The 13,903-nt window shown below is 40.1% G+C and overlaps 1 protein-coding gene across 1 annotated transcript in view; it reads right to left on the reverse strand.

The window, feature by feature from the left end:
* tln2a (talin 2a) overlaps positions 1 to 13,903 on the reverse strand; it is an 81,555-nt gene that overhangs the window by 37,670 nt on the left and 29,982 nt on the right. The window contains 11 exon segments of the mRNA XM_063882016.1: positions 903 to 979; positions 1,389 to 1,490; positions 2,382 to 2,537; positions 5,501 to 5,605; positions 5,690 to 5,753; positions 6,008 to 6,135; positions 6,427 to 6,569; positions 7,531 to 7,683; positions 8,062 to 8,191; positions 9,214 to 9,311; positions 9,998 to 10,169. Of these exon segments, the coding sequence (XP_063738086.1) occupies positions 903 to 979; positions 1,389 to 1,490; positions 2,382 to 2,537; positions 5,501 to 5,605; positions 5,690 to 5,753; positions 6,008 to 6,135; positions 6,427 to 6,569; positions 7,531 to 7,683; positions 8,062 to 8,191; positions 9,214 to 9,311; positions 9,998 to 10,133 (1,292 nt within the window). The 5' untranslated portion in view covers positions 10,134 to 10,169.

Genomic DNA, 13,903 nt, shown 5'->3' on the forward strand with positions numbered 1-13,903 from the left:
GACTTTTGCCTTCGGCCGTGCACGCAGATAAAAAGAAAAAACACAATAGCGATTACGGCAGAAGATCTCAGTTTAAAGCAGGAAAGCAATAAGCTATCAATTGGGGGGCCAGGCATGAAAGAGGGCTTCAGAGAGCCCACTGTGGATAAATGAGCTAATACACATCTAATCAGGAAATGTTCAGAGAGGGCCTTTACTTTTCCAGTGCAGCAAAATGTCCTCCCATAATGATTATCTCTCAGGATAAAGTCCAGCTGAGGAGTTGTTCATGCGGTGAAATGAGGTTCTGGAAGATGGATGTGTGAGCTGCGGTCAAGGAAGGTGGTGATAAGGAAATTGAAAAGGGAGCCAGTCTGATATTGCTTTTTTGCTGGTATAATATGCAATAACTCTGTGTGATGCTAATGAGCACAAACCATCATCATACCAAAACTGGACTGTAACAAAAATGTAATGCAGGGTTGTCTGAGGATTATCCCATACAACTGCAAGTATGTCAGCCACAGTTTTATTTCAGTTTCATTTTTTTTTCTTCCGCATTTTTTAAATGTACTTATTGAATAAACAACCATGTTAGTAGCTCTTGTTGCTTAGAGCTAAATGCTAGCGTATGGATGCTAACATGCTGACAATGACACCCCCTAAATTGATGGTGTTCGTCATGTTACCAACATTTGATATATAGCATTAAACACATAGTACAGTTAACTGTTGACAGGAACTTCTTTTGGATGTCAAGAACCAAAACTTTGGACCAATTGAGTTATTCGAGTTATTTCTTTGCAAAACCCAAACGTTTGTACCATATTTTAAATTGTTGAGTCAAGGTCTCATATCCACTGAGCCATGCTGCTTTCAAGCCTTAAAGGTGAAAACACTTTACTAGTTAATTATTTACTCACTTTTTCGGGGAGACGGATTCCTCAAGCATGGTTGACTCCTCATCGCCTTCTAAGCCAAAGCGGTCCTTGCTTTGCTTCTGCAGCAGACAGAAAAATACAGCAAACATTAGTTTCAAAAGAAGCGCAGGGGCTCAAAACAACAACCTGAGGCAACCTAAACGTTACACTTCCTATGATATGAAAACAACCTAGGCCCAAATTCATCACATGACCAAAATTGATTCAGGATTCAGATACCGCAGATTAAGGTGATTTAAACTAAAATTGTCAACCAGACGAAAGCTAAACAGTGTGTAACTTTCTAACTTCAGGTAAAAAGACAAATCAAATATGCTTGCAGTGTACATGTGCCGGATGAGCCCAGCTGTCTCGTACTTTTTTTATTTAATAACAGCTGTCCAACACAGCAGCCTGAGCATATCAACAGATATGAGACTTTATCGAGCCATTATGATTCACTAGGGTCTCCAGAGATGAATGTCTCACCTTTTTGAGGATGATGTCGATGTAACCGGCAATGAGCTGAGAGATCTGTTCCCCTTCAGTGGTCTGCACTGAGTAATAGCTTTCCTGGTATTCCCCAAAGTCCTAAACACACACACAAACACAGAGTCAAATCATGCCCTTTTCATGTAAGGAACGTAACCAATACAGGGCTTGTACTGTAAACAATATAAGGATTTACTGGGAGGATTAATGTGAATCCATGTGGACAGCTAGTGTCAGATACTGTAAGTACTACATACTGCCTTGTATGATATGACACTGCTGCAACATACAGAGATTTCGATGCCAGGAGGCATGTGGGAACACTTTTTATATAGGATCCGAGCTGCAGGACATTAATCCGGAATCCTTTTTTATGTAATTAAGCTTTGTACACCTCATATAGTCACACTATACAATATCAAATGTGGTTGCAGGGTGAGTTCATCCCATTTTACAACAGCCCAAAATCTATGACTCCTCAAACGAAAGACCATAAATCAAATCCATTTTGAATCAGACTGTCACAAAAACACACAGTCTAAAACGGAAGACACTAACGAATTAACAGGAAGAAAGAGAAAGCGTGTGAATTTAATAAAGACAGTGAATCGACCACATATGCAAGATTCAATCCAAGCTGCTCATTGACTCTGGGTGCTGACACAAAGGAGATATATTGACAGGGAAGACAAAGGAGTCTGTTCAATAACTGAAGTGCGCAAGGGAGTGAAAGGACTGGCAGCCTGAGCACTACAGTGATTGTTTAAACGCCCCTGCAGGGAGCAGTTGTGCTTTTACTGCGAGCCTGTCCTCATTTACTGCCATGGACGTGTGCTGTGTGGACAGAATGAATAAACGATGAAATGGGCTGAAAAAACAAGGCCGGCCGCACAATTAATGGTAAAGAATGTATCATAATCTGGCCTCTGTGTTGAAACCGGTGTGAAACTGGATCAGTGTACAGTCAGGTTTATTTTTGGTGTCTCTTACCAGAGTGAAGCTCTTGGGTGACGCTGCCCACCTCTTCACAGTGGTGAGGGGCCACTCCTGAACGACATCTTTGGTCTTCTCCTCAACTCTCATCACAGACTCTTTGGTGATCCCCAGGAGCCGCGGCACCAGCTTGTTCTTACTCTTCATCTTTTCCTGGAAAAAAACAAACAAAACACATAGACTTTTGTTACTCTTTCCAAACCTAAAAACTTTTCAAAATGTGTCTCATTTACATCCTTTTTGCCAGTGTTGGATGCACAAACACTGCCCGGCCAAAAAAAAGGTCACAAGCCTGTGGGGGCAGTGCTTTGATCTGGGGTTGCTGCAGTTGGTCTGGTCTAGGTTCAGCAACGTTATGTGCCAAAAGAATGAGGTCAGCTGACTGCCTGAATAAACTGAAGGACCAGGTTATTCCATCAATGGATTTTTTCTTCCCTGATGCCATGGGCATGTTCCAGGATGACAATGCCAGGATCCATTGGACTCAGATTGTGAAAGAGTGGTTCAGGGAGCATGAGACATCATTTTCACACATGGATTGGCCACCACAGAGTCCAGACCTGAACCCGATTGAGAATATTTGGGATGTGCTGGAGAAGACTTTGCGCAGTGGTCCGAATCTCCCGTCATCAAAAAATTAATTCAAGACAGAAATAAATGTTGTGACATTGCAGAAGCTTGTGGAAACGATGCCACAGCAAATGTGCGCCGTAATCAAAGCTAAAGGCAGTCCAACGAATATTAGAGTGTGTGACCTTTTTTGGCCGGGCAGTGTATTTTACCAGGTGATGGCAAAGACATTGAGAAAACTGTCAACCTACTTTCAGCTATGGTTAGAAATGTGTATCTTCTTTAGGGAGCAGCTTCAGTGGGGGGTTTATTTTCAGTCATAGATTTATATCATAGCAGTCAGAGATTTGATTGATGAGTTTGACCATGTTCTGCATGCACTAGTAAAAGTGAGCTGCTTTTCCCATCAGTTAAAAACATTTCTGCAGTCTTTGCCCTATTTTTTAGCAAGAACCTTTAAAAAAAAAGTGCTTTTAATGTCACTGGTGCATTATTCTGGCAAAACAGCAATCATTTTAGTGGTTGAGATGAAGATAACCTGTTTTTTTCATTTTGATGTCAGGTAATTTGTGTTAACTCTCTTGGATCACGTTGTGTTAATGATATGAGAATGACTAAACCAACAAGTCACCAACCCTCATGGTACAAAAACAAATTTGAAATGTCATTTTCTTTTCCCCCTTGACTGAACAATTCATTTCATCTTTCATTTTAATTTAAACCGGCTTGATAAATGCATTACTTCAATAAAGACGGATAAACACTCCGAGCAACAGAATTAAAATCCATAGGCCTCGCAGCTTCAAACTTTTATTTAGCTGTCACACTGATCTGCCAAGATGGGTATTCATCAGTCTAACCAGTTAAAAAAACAAACCCTCATTTTCCCAGTTAGTAATTACAGCATTATGTCTTAATCATGTCTTTATCTGCCTGTCAGAAACTCTCAACCTCCCCCTGCATTCACTAAGCCTCTAATGTCATACTCCAGTCGCTCTGTGATCTGACAGGACAGCTGACTTCTTCTCCTTTCCCTTCATGGACAGAGAAAGTGTTTCTCCAGGAGCTGCAGTGTGTGAGCAGATGGACAGACTGTGATGGGGTGTGACGTGAGGGCAGAGAGGTGAGTTGTGTAAAAGTCCTGGAGGGCCTGTAAAACCCTCCGGGGCCTCCAGGGGTTATGGTTTACCGACTGCATTTCTTCCAGCGTTATTTTTAAGATGTTTCTGCCCCATTGATTCACACTTGTGGACAATGGAAACCACAAAGATGAGCAGATAAGATGTCAAACTGATCAAGGGGAACACAGATCCGAGACAAGGAGATGTGTGTGTTTTTACGCTTAAAATGAATAAAAGTTGAGTTACAGTGTGGCCTAGCAGGAGTGTGGAATGTGTGAGCTCCTGCAAATGACTATTTGATGAGGTGAGCTAACAACCTAATAGAGTTTGTGATTTTTCTACATTTCATCTCTACCCTTATCCTCTGGTGCTGAAAGATGCTGATTAAAAGCCAGGAACTGTCTGGCAGAGAGTCAGTAAGGGCCTTTTTTTTCACTAAGCAATTACCAGAAAGGATCTCATTTAAAAAAGAAAACCCTCAGCAATGAAGCCAGAAGAGGTGACAATTGGACAGCAATTTATCAATGCGGGCAGGGAGGTTTCCCATGACTTTATGCAGGATTTCCTCTTGGAGACAAACTATGTGAGGCAAAATAATTCTGCCAATTGCTGTCAGCTCGACGGCAGCTTGACTTGGTTTGCCTGTGCGATGTGTCCTAGTCTCCTTTATTCACTCCACTTCTCCCACTCACTCCAAAATACTCTGTAGTGGCACACTAGGCTGCACAGAGAGCATTTGGTTTCCTTCCAGGAACACGGTGACCTCCATGCAGAAAAGGTGCTGCATGTGTGTGTGTGTGTGTGTGTGTGTGTGTGTGTGTGTGTGTGTGTGTGTGTGTGTGTGTGTGTGTGTGTGTGTGAGAATAAGTAAGAAAGAAAGGACAGAGATGAGGGTCAATGTATGGCATCAAAAAGTCAAAGGTTCCTTCATATACGTTTGTTTGTTGTTGTTTCTTTAACATTTACAAATAAAACGGTTGTAATTTAATGATTATTTTAATAAAAAAAACATAATCACTATTTAAAGATTATTGTATACAACAAAAGCTAACTGTTAGTTAGCAATTAGTGATTTCCAGCCCTAATTATTTTCCCTCTTGGTTCAGATGACATGAGAAGCTATGAAAGTTCAGGGGGACACAGACAATTTCCCCACCATCCGACTTCTGCCCTCTTTATCCTTTAACACTAAGCCCAGGGAGTGAATTTCACACTCAGGAGATAAAAGGCTCTTGCTACATTTCCACCAATTCAAAAAATCTGCATCAACCTTTGTCTAATTTTTTAAAAAGGAGAAAAGAACTGCAGGCTGGATTTTTCTCATTTCGAAAGCAGAGGATCTTTTTGTGGAATACAATGGCTCAGTGGTACCTCATTACAATTGTATATTTTTATGGAGTCTCAAATAATAAAATAAAAACATACTTTGACCAGGAAGAAGGAGACGCCGTATGTCCGCAGAGACCGCGCCAGTTTGACATATTTCACTTTTGCTTCAATTTCTGTCATTTCTCCACAGTCTTTGTGATCCTGCAGGTTGGAGCACACATGTAATTAGCCTCTGAAAAACCACCGCCTAATTGTCAAATGTGTTAAACATAAAACGACACTAACTTGGAATATTTTCTTCTCAGATCCTCTCTGCTTGATGTATTCTTTGGGTAGGAACTCCTTCAGGCTAAGGAAACAGAGAAGCAAAGCACATGAACAATTGTTTTTGCTACTGCCTTAAAATTCAAAAGAAAAATCAATCCTCCAAAAAATCAATCCTGGATTTTTTTTAAAGGACAAATATTTGTTATACTTTCATGAAAGTTTGAACTTCTTCACAGATTTCTCAGGAGTTCTACACCTAATATTTGGCAAAGAATCTTGAGTAAAAAAAAAGTATATGGGCTCAATCTACAACACTGAGAACAATGAAAGACTTACTCTAAGAATCCAGGCTTGTGTTTATGCTCTATGTGAGGTCCGAACTGGATCTGGGCCTGAATGCCTCCGAACTGGCAGGCCTTGTCAAACGATACGGGGTGAGAACCGTTAAGGATGTCATCTCGAGCCTGAAACACAAATAAAACCTTTCATTATTTGGGGTAAAGGTAAAGACACAATAAAAACAAGAAGGTATTCAATTGTATCTACTGATTAAGTATCTGTAATCAAGATCTTCTATCACAAGACTTTATAAGAGGTTTGTAAGAATCACACATTTCATTAAAAGGTTGTCAAACATTATGTCATTTAGGAAGCCTTTTGTCAAAATTAGATATCAGTGCATCTCCTCTGGTTTTGTAGTTATACTCATTGATTGTGGTAAATATGAGATAGAATAAATAGTTTGAGGGTCCGACCTGCACGTAAAGCAGATTGAGTTGGACAGGATCTCTGGAGTCCACGTTCTGGTCCGAGTAGAAGAACTTGCGTCTGAGCAGAAGGGTCTCGTTTTCGTCCACGCCTTGCTCTCTGAACGTCCTGCTGTGGTCCAGCCAGTTCACTGACAACACCAAGTACCAGCATTCAATTATATGAAATGTAGATATACATACACATTTAACAATGATCCAAAGTATGCAGTTAAGGAAACACTAAAGGAAATAAGCAATAAGAAATTCAAATTTATGTTTGTAAAGTCTCAACCTTAATGGGTAGTGTCTGCAAGAAGAATCAGGGAATTGTCCAAACTGTGACTTTGTCTCTCCCCTTGACCTGCTGGAAATCCCCCCTTTCAGAAAGTCATGTGCTTCCACTCTTTGACTCTCTCAAATGCACTCAATTAAATCTATTTTAAGGCAAATTCAATCCCTGGCGATGCAAAGTAATGTTAAAGCCATTCCCCAGTCAAAAATCTGTTAATGTTATTTCATGATGTCATTTTATTTTTCTCTATTACCATCTGGCGACCCCCAGAAATGATCTTGCGACCCCCTGGGTTGAGAACAACTGATGTCATTTCATGACCGTCATGTCCAAGCCATTTCCATTAGTCCTCCACTATCTTTCCCTACTAGCTCTCCTCTCTCTCTGTTGGCTTTGAGTTTTCCCTGACTTCCAGTTCTATTAAAAGTCAAAGAGATTCCAAAAGTGTACGCTGAACGTTGTAATGATATGTACGGACGTGTATGCCTTTCTAAATACAGTCTGATGAGTGGAACTGTTGTACTACGCTTCAGCGGCTCCAGTCAGCATCTACAAATATCTGAAGGTTGACCAAAGGAAACATTTTCCTTGTCTCGTCTTGTTGGCTGAGCACATTTTGCAGCTTCAAGGTTGAGAGATCTTAATGTACTGCTCCCACAGAGGTTGGCATGCTATTAAATGCCTGCTGCGCAATGAAATAAAAGTGCATTGTGATTTTGTTAGAAGGGAAAAACCCATGACCCATCAGGACAGCCCGACCACTTGAATTACCGGCTTGAACGACACCATCAGCTCAAATGTGACTCTACTGAACTCACAGTCATCGTCTGTGTGTAGTTTGGCTTTCAGCTTCTCCATTTTTCTCTCGTCTCGCAGCAGCGTCCTGTCTTTCTTCAGCGTGCCCATCCCATCATCCTTCTTCTCCTCCACAATCTCCTGGATCAGGGAGTATTCTTCATAGTTTGTGATTCCTGTAATCAAAAAGAGAAAAAGAAAAGTCAAGATTGATACACGTTTAATTTAACAGGATTATTTTCTTAGCGCTTAACAACTGTCTTTGTGTTTTATATTTATATTTGTGTGTTTGCAAAAGCTCTTTACAAGAAGCAATTGAAACTGTTGATTTAATTTATTCATTCAGTTTATTTTGCAATTATTGAGTGAACTATCAGCATGTTTTGCACGCAGACAAGATTGAGAAGCATTTACAAAATCAAATAATGTTTTAACAGTGAATCTAAATGTCTTTAAAGACTTACCAAAGGTCAAGTAACAGTTTTCAAAATGTGCTACCTATACAGCAAAGCTCAAAAGCAATGAGAAAATGGCCAAGGTGAGAAAGTATGTACCTATTCTACTGCATATTGTCACAAGCAGCTCTCCCACTGTTTTGGAGTCGTCCACCATGATTGTTTTAACGGCCCCGTCCAACATTTTGATTTTCTGGGGCTTCTGCTTCTTCTTGTATTCAAGGATGTCCTGTTCAAAGACAACGACAGAGAGGAGAGAAACGAGCACCAAATAAAAGAGCTGGAAATCGGAGAGAGGAATGCAGGGATTAAAAGAAAGAGAGAAAGAGGCGGAGAGGCTGAGAAAGTACCCGCAGAGAAAATGATCAAATGCATCCAGGTTGCATATAGAGAGGGGAGAATGTAGCCCAGAAAACCTTATTTAACGGCTGCCTATCACAGCCTGCTGCTCCCTTCCAGTCACAACAATGAAAAGCGATTTGGTTCAGAATAATTGGTCACAGTCACGCCTTCTACCTGGGTTGCCTTTGGTGGATTTGAGGAGGAGAAACCCATTTAGAGCTGCAAAATCAACCCCACAGATGTACCGAGAGGCAGCACTACACGACACACCAGATTCACCCAGGCGTTTGTCAGCGGGGATCAGAGACTGGAGAGGGATCGACTGCTGGCTGCAGAGCTTCTTTAAAATCACTCTTTAAAGCTTCCTTTGAAATGCTCCCTCTTTCAGCTTTACATCCAATTTCATCATGTGCGTAACTTGTTGCTTCTGATCTGGTTGAAGTATTTTGTTAAATCCACTAAAATCTCAAACCTGATGAAAAAAATCCCTTAAAACTGGATTAAAGTCAATTTATGACATCTTCATCCAGACAACCTCAATGCAGATGGATGCAGAACAGGGATACTACTGTACATTATTACAGGCAAATAAATGAAACGAACCAATACCTTTATATAAATTATGGACTTCTCTAGGTTTCAATATTGTTGAAAACATTTAGGCTAATGTTCGATACAAAAGACACACAAAACAACTGATTTTTAGACATTTAAATGCAGTAATGCTTTACCTTTAAATGAATTAAATTGAATTGTTGATATTTTTCTCATCTTAAAGCTTTCTGTTTATGATCTATTCAAATAAAGATCCTCACATTTTGCTTTTACTTGTTCATAGTTGAATATCTAAGCCATTTGTGAAGAACCTAAACAGTGTGTTTGTTGGGGCGAACAGCATGTTGTATTTACCCCATTGCGGAGCATGTAGTAGTCCAGCGTTCTTCCAGACTCCAGCCAGATTCCTTTTCTTGGGTCTTCATCAGACAGAAACAGGCCATAGTCTGAAGCTGGAGCAGTGAGGAGAGGCCACATAATCAGCATTAGCATCGATTCTCTCATCTAGTCTGCTAACATGCTAATGCTGTCAGGTGGAACAGTGATATTGGACCCCTGCCAACCTATTCTGATCACTTGTATACTTTACGCGAGTAGTGAAAGTTGGCAGGCTGTGATTGATGGGGGCCGAGAGCGGCATCTCGGTCAAGTTAAGAATGTATGATATGCTCGCACGGACAAAAATAACATACAGTCTAATCCCAGCATTAGACAACATTATATATTATCCAAGACGGGTAAAAGTGGAATCTGAGGGTAAAGACAAAGCTTTTTCACATGGGCTAAAGGAATAAAAGATCTGACTATTATGAATGACATTCTGTTCTTTCATTTTAATTCCCTTTTTGTATGTATTTTTGTTTACTGAGACTATTTAGTCTGGACATTTATCCCCTAACAGTCAATTTCAATTATTAATCTGCAAAATAAGATTGACCTAGAGTTGAAGTATTTCAATGTTGTAAATACTAGGTAAACACAGTTCTGTGAATAATAACAACAACAATATTTTTATCGTTGAACACTCTTGACAAATATAAATGCAAATACACTGAGTTCATAATCTTGCATTATTCCATTAAATCCCTGTTGTTGTTTTTTAACCTTTTACCATTCAGTGTCCTTTTGTCATTCTCACCCTGTCCAGACTGAGCCTCAGGGACTCTCTCTCTGATGATCCTACAGGCGTCATACACGGCTGTGGAGGGCTCAAACTGCATCGTCTTCACGACATTGCACTGGCGGACGCAGATTTTCAGCGACAGCACCACCATCTTGGCAGGCACTGTGGGCGAGGGCTTCAGCTACACCTGTGCAAAAGAAGGAGGAGAAAGGGTGAGTTTATTGCGTGGCATTCATCCAGGCGGACCAAATCTTGAGCACAGTGATGAAACTCATTGACTGTGATGAATGAGCCAGATGTTGGAGAAGAATGACTTTCCTGTTGTTATACAGAGGGCGCATTCACTTAACTCTCATTCTAGTACACATTTTCTTGCAAATGGGGTAATTATGATGCTCAAATTGAATATACTGAAAGTGAAATGAATCCACTTTGCCATCCCTGTTGATAAAATAGGTAACATGCTTTTCATTATTTCCAACTAAAGCCATTTATCTCTGGTCTTATCTGCACTTTCTTGTAGTCAGGCCTGCTGTTATGTCACACACAAACATAAAATAATGATTTCCCTCACACTGTCATAAACAATGACATTTGATGAATGTGCTAAGTTGTGCACAGTGAGGCCATTGTTATGCTTCATAAAGCAAAAGAGCCGACAACAAATGTATCACTATTTGAGAAAGACCCATCTGGTCCCTGCCGGGGAAAAAGAACAGACTCTGAATTATCTGAGCAAGAGACTTTAAGGATCAAATAAAGCAACAAAGTCACTCACAACTGGAACTGGAGAAACAACTCTGCACTAGAATCATTTTTATATTAGAGATAGGATGAAATAACACTTCTTTACTTCTATCACACAATCCGTTTCTTTCGGAGTGAAAAACACATCAACACGAGTCTGTATGTGAAGATGATGATGTTTGTTCAGAGTTAGAAAAGCAATGTCCTGCTTATCATTTTCAAAAGTTTAAGTCAGTATTGGTCCTTCCGAATGCTATGCAATATAATGATATACCAATATTGTGATATTAGAATAGATATGGTCTTGGATTGTGGATATTTTATTAAGGATAGCTGTCTTTTCCTGGTTCTAAAGTCTCTAGCACAGCAAAGTGAAAAAACTAACTAAAAGAGCTAATATTGGACTAATATATGTTCTCAAAATAAACGAGAATGTTGCTCTATAACTGCTAGATGTGTAACTAAGCAATTATTTGCGAAACCTGACCATTACCCTATTATCTTAATGGTCCCCTATTGTGCAAAATGCACTTTTTGCTGTCTTTTATATATAAGAATGTGTCCCCGGTGTGTAAGGAGACTCACCGTGTCAGAAAATACAACCCTCTCTCTTCTCCTCCTTACCCACATCTCTAAAAACGGGGGTACAAACGAGCTGATCCAGATTTGCTGCCCATGTGACGTCATATCGGAAATGTGGGCTGGCTTTACATTGAACTCTTGGCAACGTCCCACCCACGTGACACGTCCCAACCTATTGTCCGCAATATACAGTCGCGAGCTGAATCCCCTCTGCAGCACCTCTGTGTCTCTGTGCAGGATGTCTGCAGGAGGATATTAGAGAAGCATGATCTGTTTGGTATTTTGAGCAAAACACGTCAGAGACATGTTTTTTTTTATATATTTGAGACCTATAATATATGCCATTAAAGAGCATAATAGGAGAACTTTAAAGGGTGGTGATATGTCACTGCATTTACAACTTGTTTCTACTGCCCCCAAGTGGCCAAAAAATACTAGGGATTGCTGACAGCTGAGGTTCACAAAGATTAAATGCAGGAGGAAGAAGAAAGCAGTGACCTCCCTAACAGAACACCTCCTGTGTGGGATAAAGGGGGAACACAAAGCCCCTCTGTGTGTGGGGGTCAAAGGTGAGGGGTCAGTCAGGGCCATGGCTGAAGTACACAGATGGCCCCTCATCTGCTCCGCAGCTTCTGACCCTCACCCAGACGTTCAGAATCTGGTTCCTATGTGAGATGTGTTCACATACAGGGGAGAAGGTGTTTGTCTGGCACACAGTGTTGACACTCCTCTACAGCCTCCGAAGCTAGCAGTGGTGAGAGTACAATTAAACACTATCTAGCATTTAGCTCTACCATGAAACATCCTTAAAATAATATCAATATACTTTAAGCAGTTTATAAAGATGTCCTCTGTAGCAGATCAATATGTGTTGGGTCTTCGCAAAGTTCTGATTGTTGCATTATGATTTGTTTTAGTACGGGTCGAGCCAGAGATTCTAATCCAACATACTTTATTAAATCCAGCTAATATATCCCGAGTGTCAGCTAGTTCCATGTGTGCACAAAAAAAAAACTCTGTTCATATACAGCCCGGGCTCTGTAAATTGTTAATTGTAAACAAAGATAGTATCTTGGAATGAGACAAACAACATTATGTCAACTAAGTAGTAAAAGAGGTGTATTTGTGCACGGACAAGGGAAAGGCTGTGAATGTAAAAGTAGAAAGGCAGTTGCACCAAGAGGAACGCTAGCATTTGTTTGGGAGATGCAGCAAAAATAAAAATTGCAGGATCTCTAACACCAACCTTTCATTTGTCTCAGTTATTGCTTTTGGGCTCAGTCTCAGGCTTCTGTTGATATATGGATTGGACCACAGCAAAACACTTTTTACAATCAGTCACACAATGAGAGCAAAACACCTTCCTACAACAACACCTCCCTACAGGTATAAACTCTTGTTATTCTAGTGATCCTATACTGTCAAACCAAGCCGTAATGAAAAAGGTCTCACAAAGGGAAGATGAAGACAGAAAATAAATTCAGTGATGCCCTCATAAGAATAGACACAGCGCTATGAAAAGAAGCAAATGAGTATATAAGCTATTTTTGAAAGGACACAAATACTGTATTGTTTAATAACCAAGCCCCACCATACGGAGTCACGGTTGTGTTTCTTCTGTTTTGATTTGATCACAGACTTACGCTTCAGGGTCTATATTTTTCACCTGTTGGGTGGTATTTGTTTGCCTCCACAAACAGACTTCATTTAGACTGTAATCACTGCATCTCTGCAACGAGACAAGCAGCAGGAAGAAGATATGAGATAAGAGGCAGCAATGAGGAAAGAACATGATAAAGTAATTACAGGCCTAGCTGCCAGGACCACGGAATAAGAAATATAGAGATAAAAGGTATCATGGCTGTGTACCTACAAACACGGCCATGACTAACAGTAGATTTGTTAGGGTTTAATATCCTTTACTTTGCTGCAATCCACGGCAGCCTGAGGTAATTTTGAATTTAACTGTAATTGTTATGTAAAACCAGCAGGGCCGCAAGTTATTTGCCTTTGCAGTGATTTAATTTATGAGAAAAAACACTTTAAAAATACAGCTCTAATGCCTTTACACGTATGAGCATATTGTTGACTTGTTGGTCAAACCTTAAGAATTTTATAAATCAGACAAAAAAAATGTATCATACCGAAGAGTAAAAATAAACTCAATTCTGAACGCCAATAAGTCTTTGACATTTGCCATCTCTTGTCGTACATGAAGTTTTCGTTAGCCATGACTTGCATTTATTAGTTTCATAGCTAGTAAATGACATAACAATTGAGAGAAATATAAAACTGCGGTTGGTCTTAAGTGTGAAAAACACATTTTCTTTATCAATATGATACAGCCAACAAACCCACACAAAATGAGTTTCAAACAGGCAGCTTTGGCAAACTTCACTGCAAAGTAGAGGGGCTCACATCTGGCACATTGATGCCTCAGGATATTTGGCGTTCAATTATTTTTGAAGATGTACAAAAACGACTTAATCAGCTCAGACAAAATCCATGTCAGTTTAAGCAGAAGTATGAAAACTGGTTATGCAACACACTATTATAGTTTATTATCCTTCCCTAAACCATGATTACCACTAA

The sequence above is a fragment of the Eleginops maclovinus genome, chromosome 4, assembly GCF_036324505.1.
Source record: "Eleginops maclovinus isolate JMC-PN-2008 ecotype Puerto Natales chromosome 4, JC_Emac_rtc_rv5, whole genome shotgun sequence".
Lineage (NCBI taxonomy): Eukaryota > Metazoa > Chordata > Actinopteri > Perciformes > Eleginopidae > Eleginops > Eleginops maclovinus.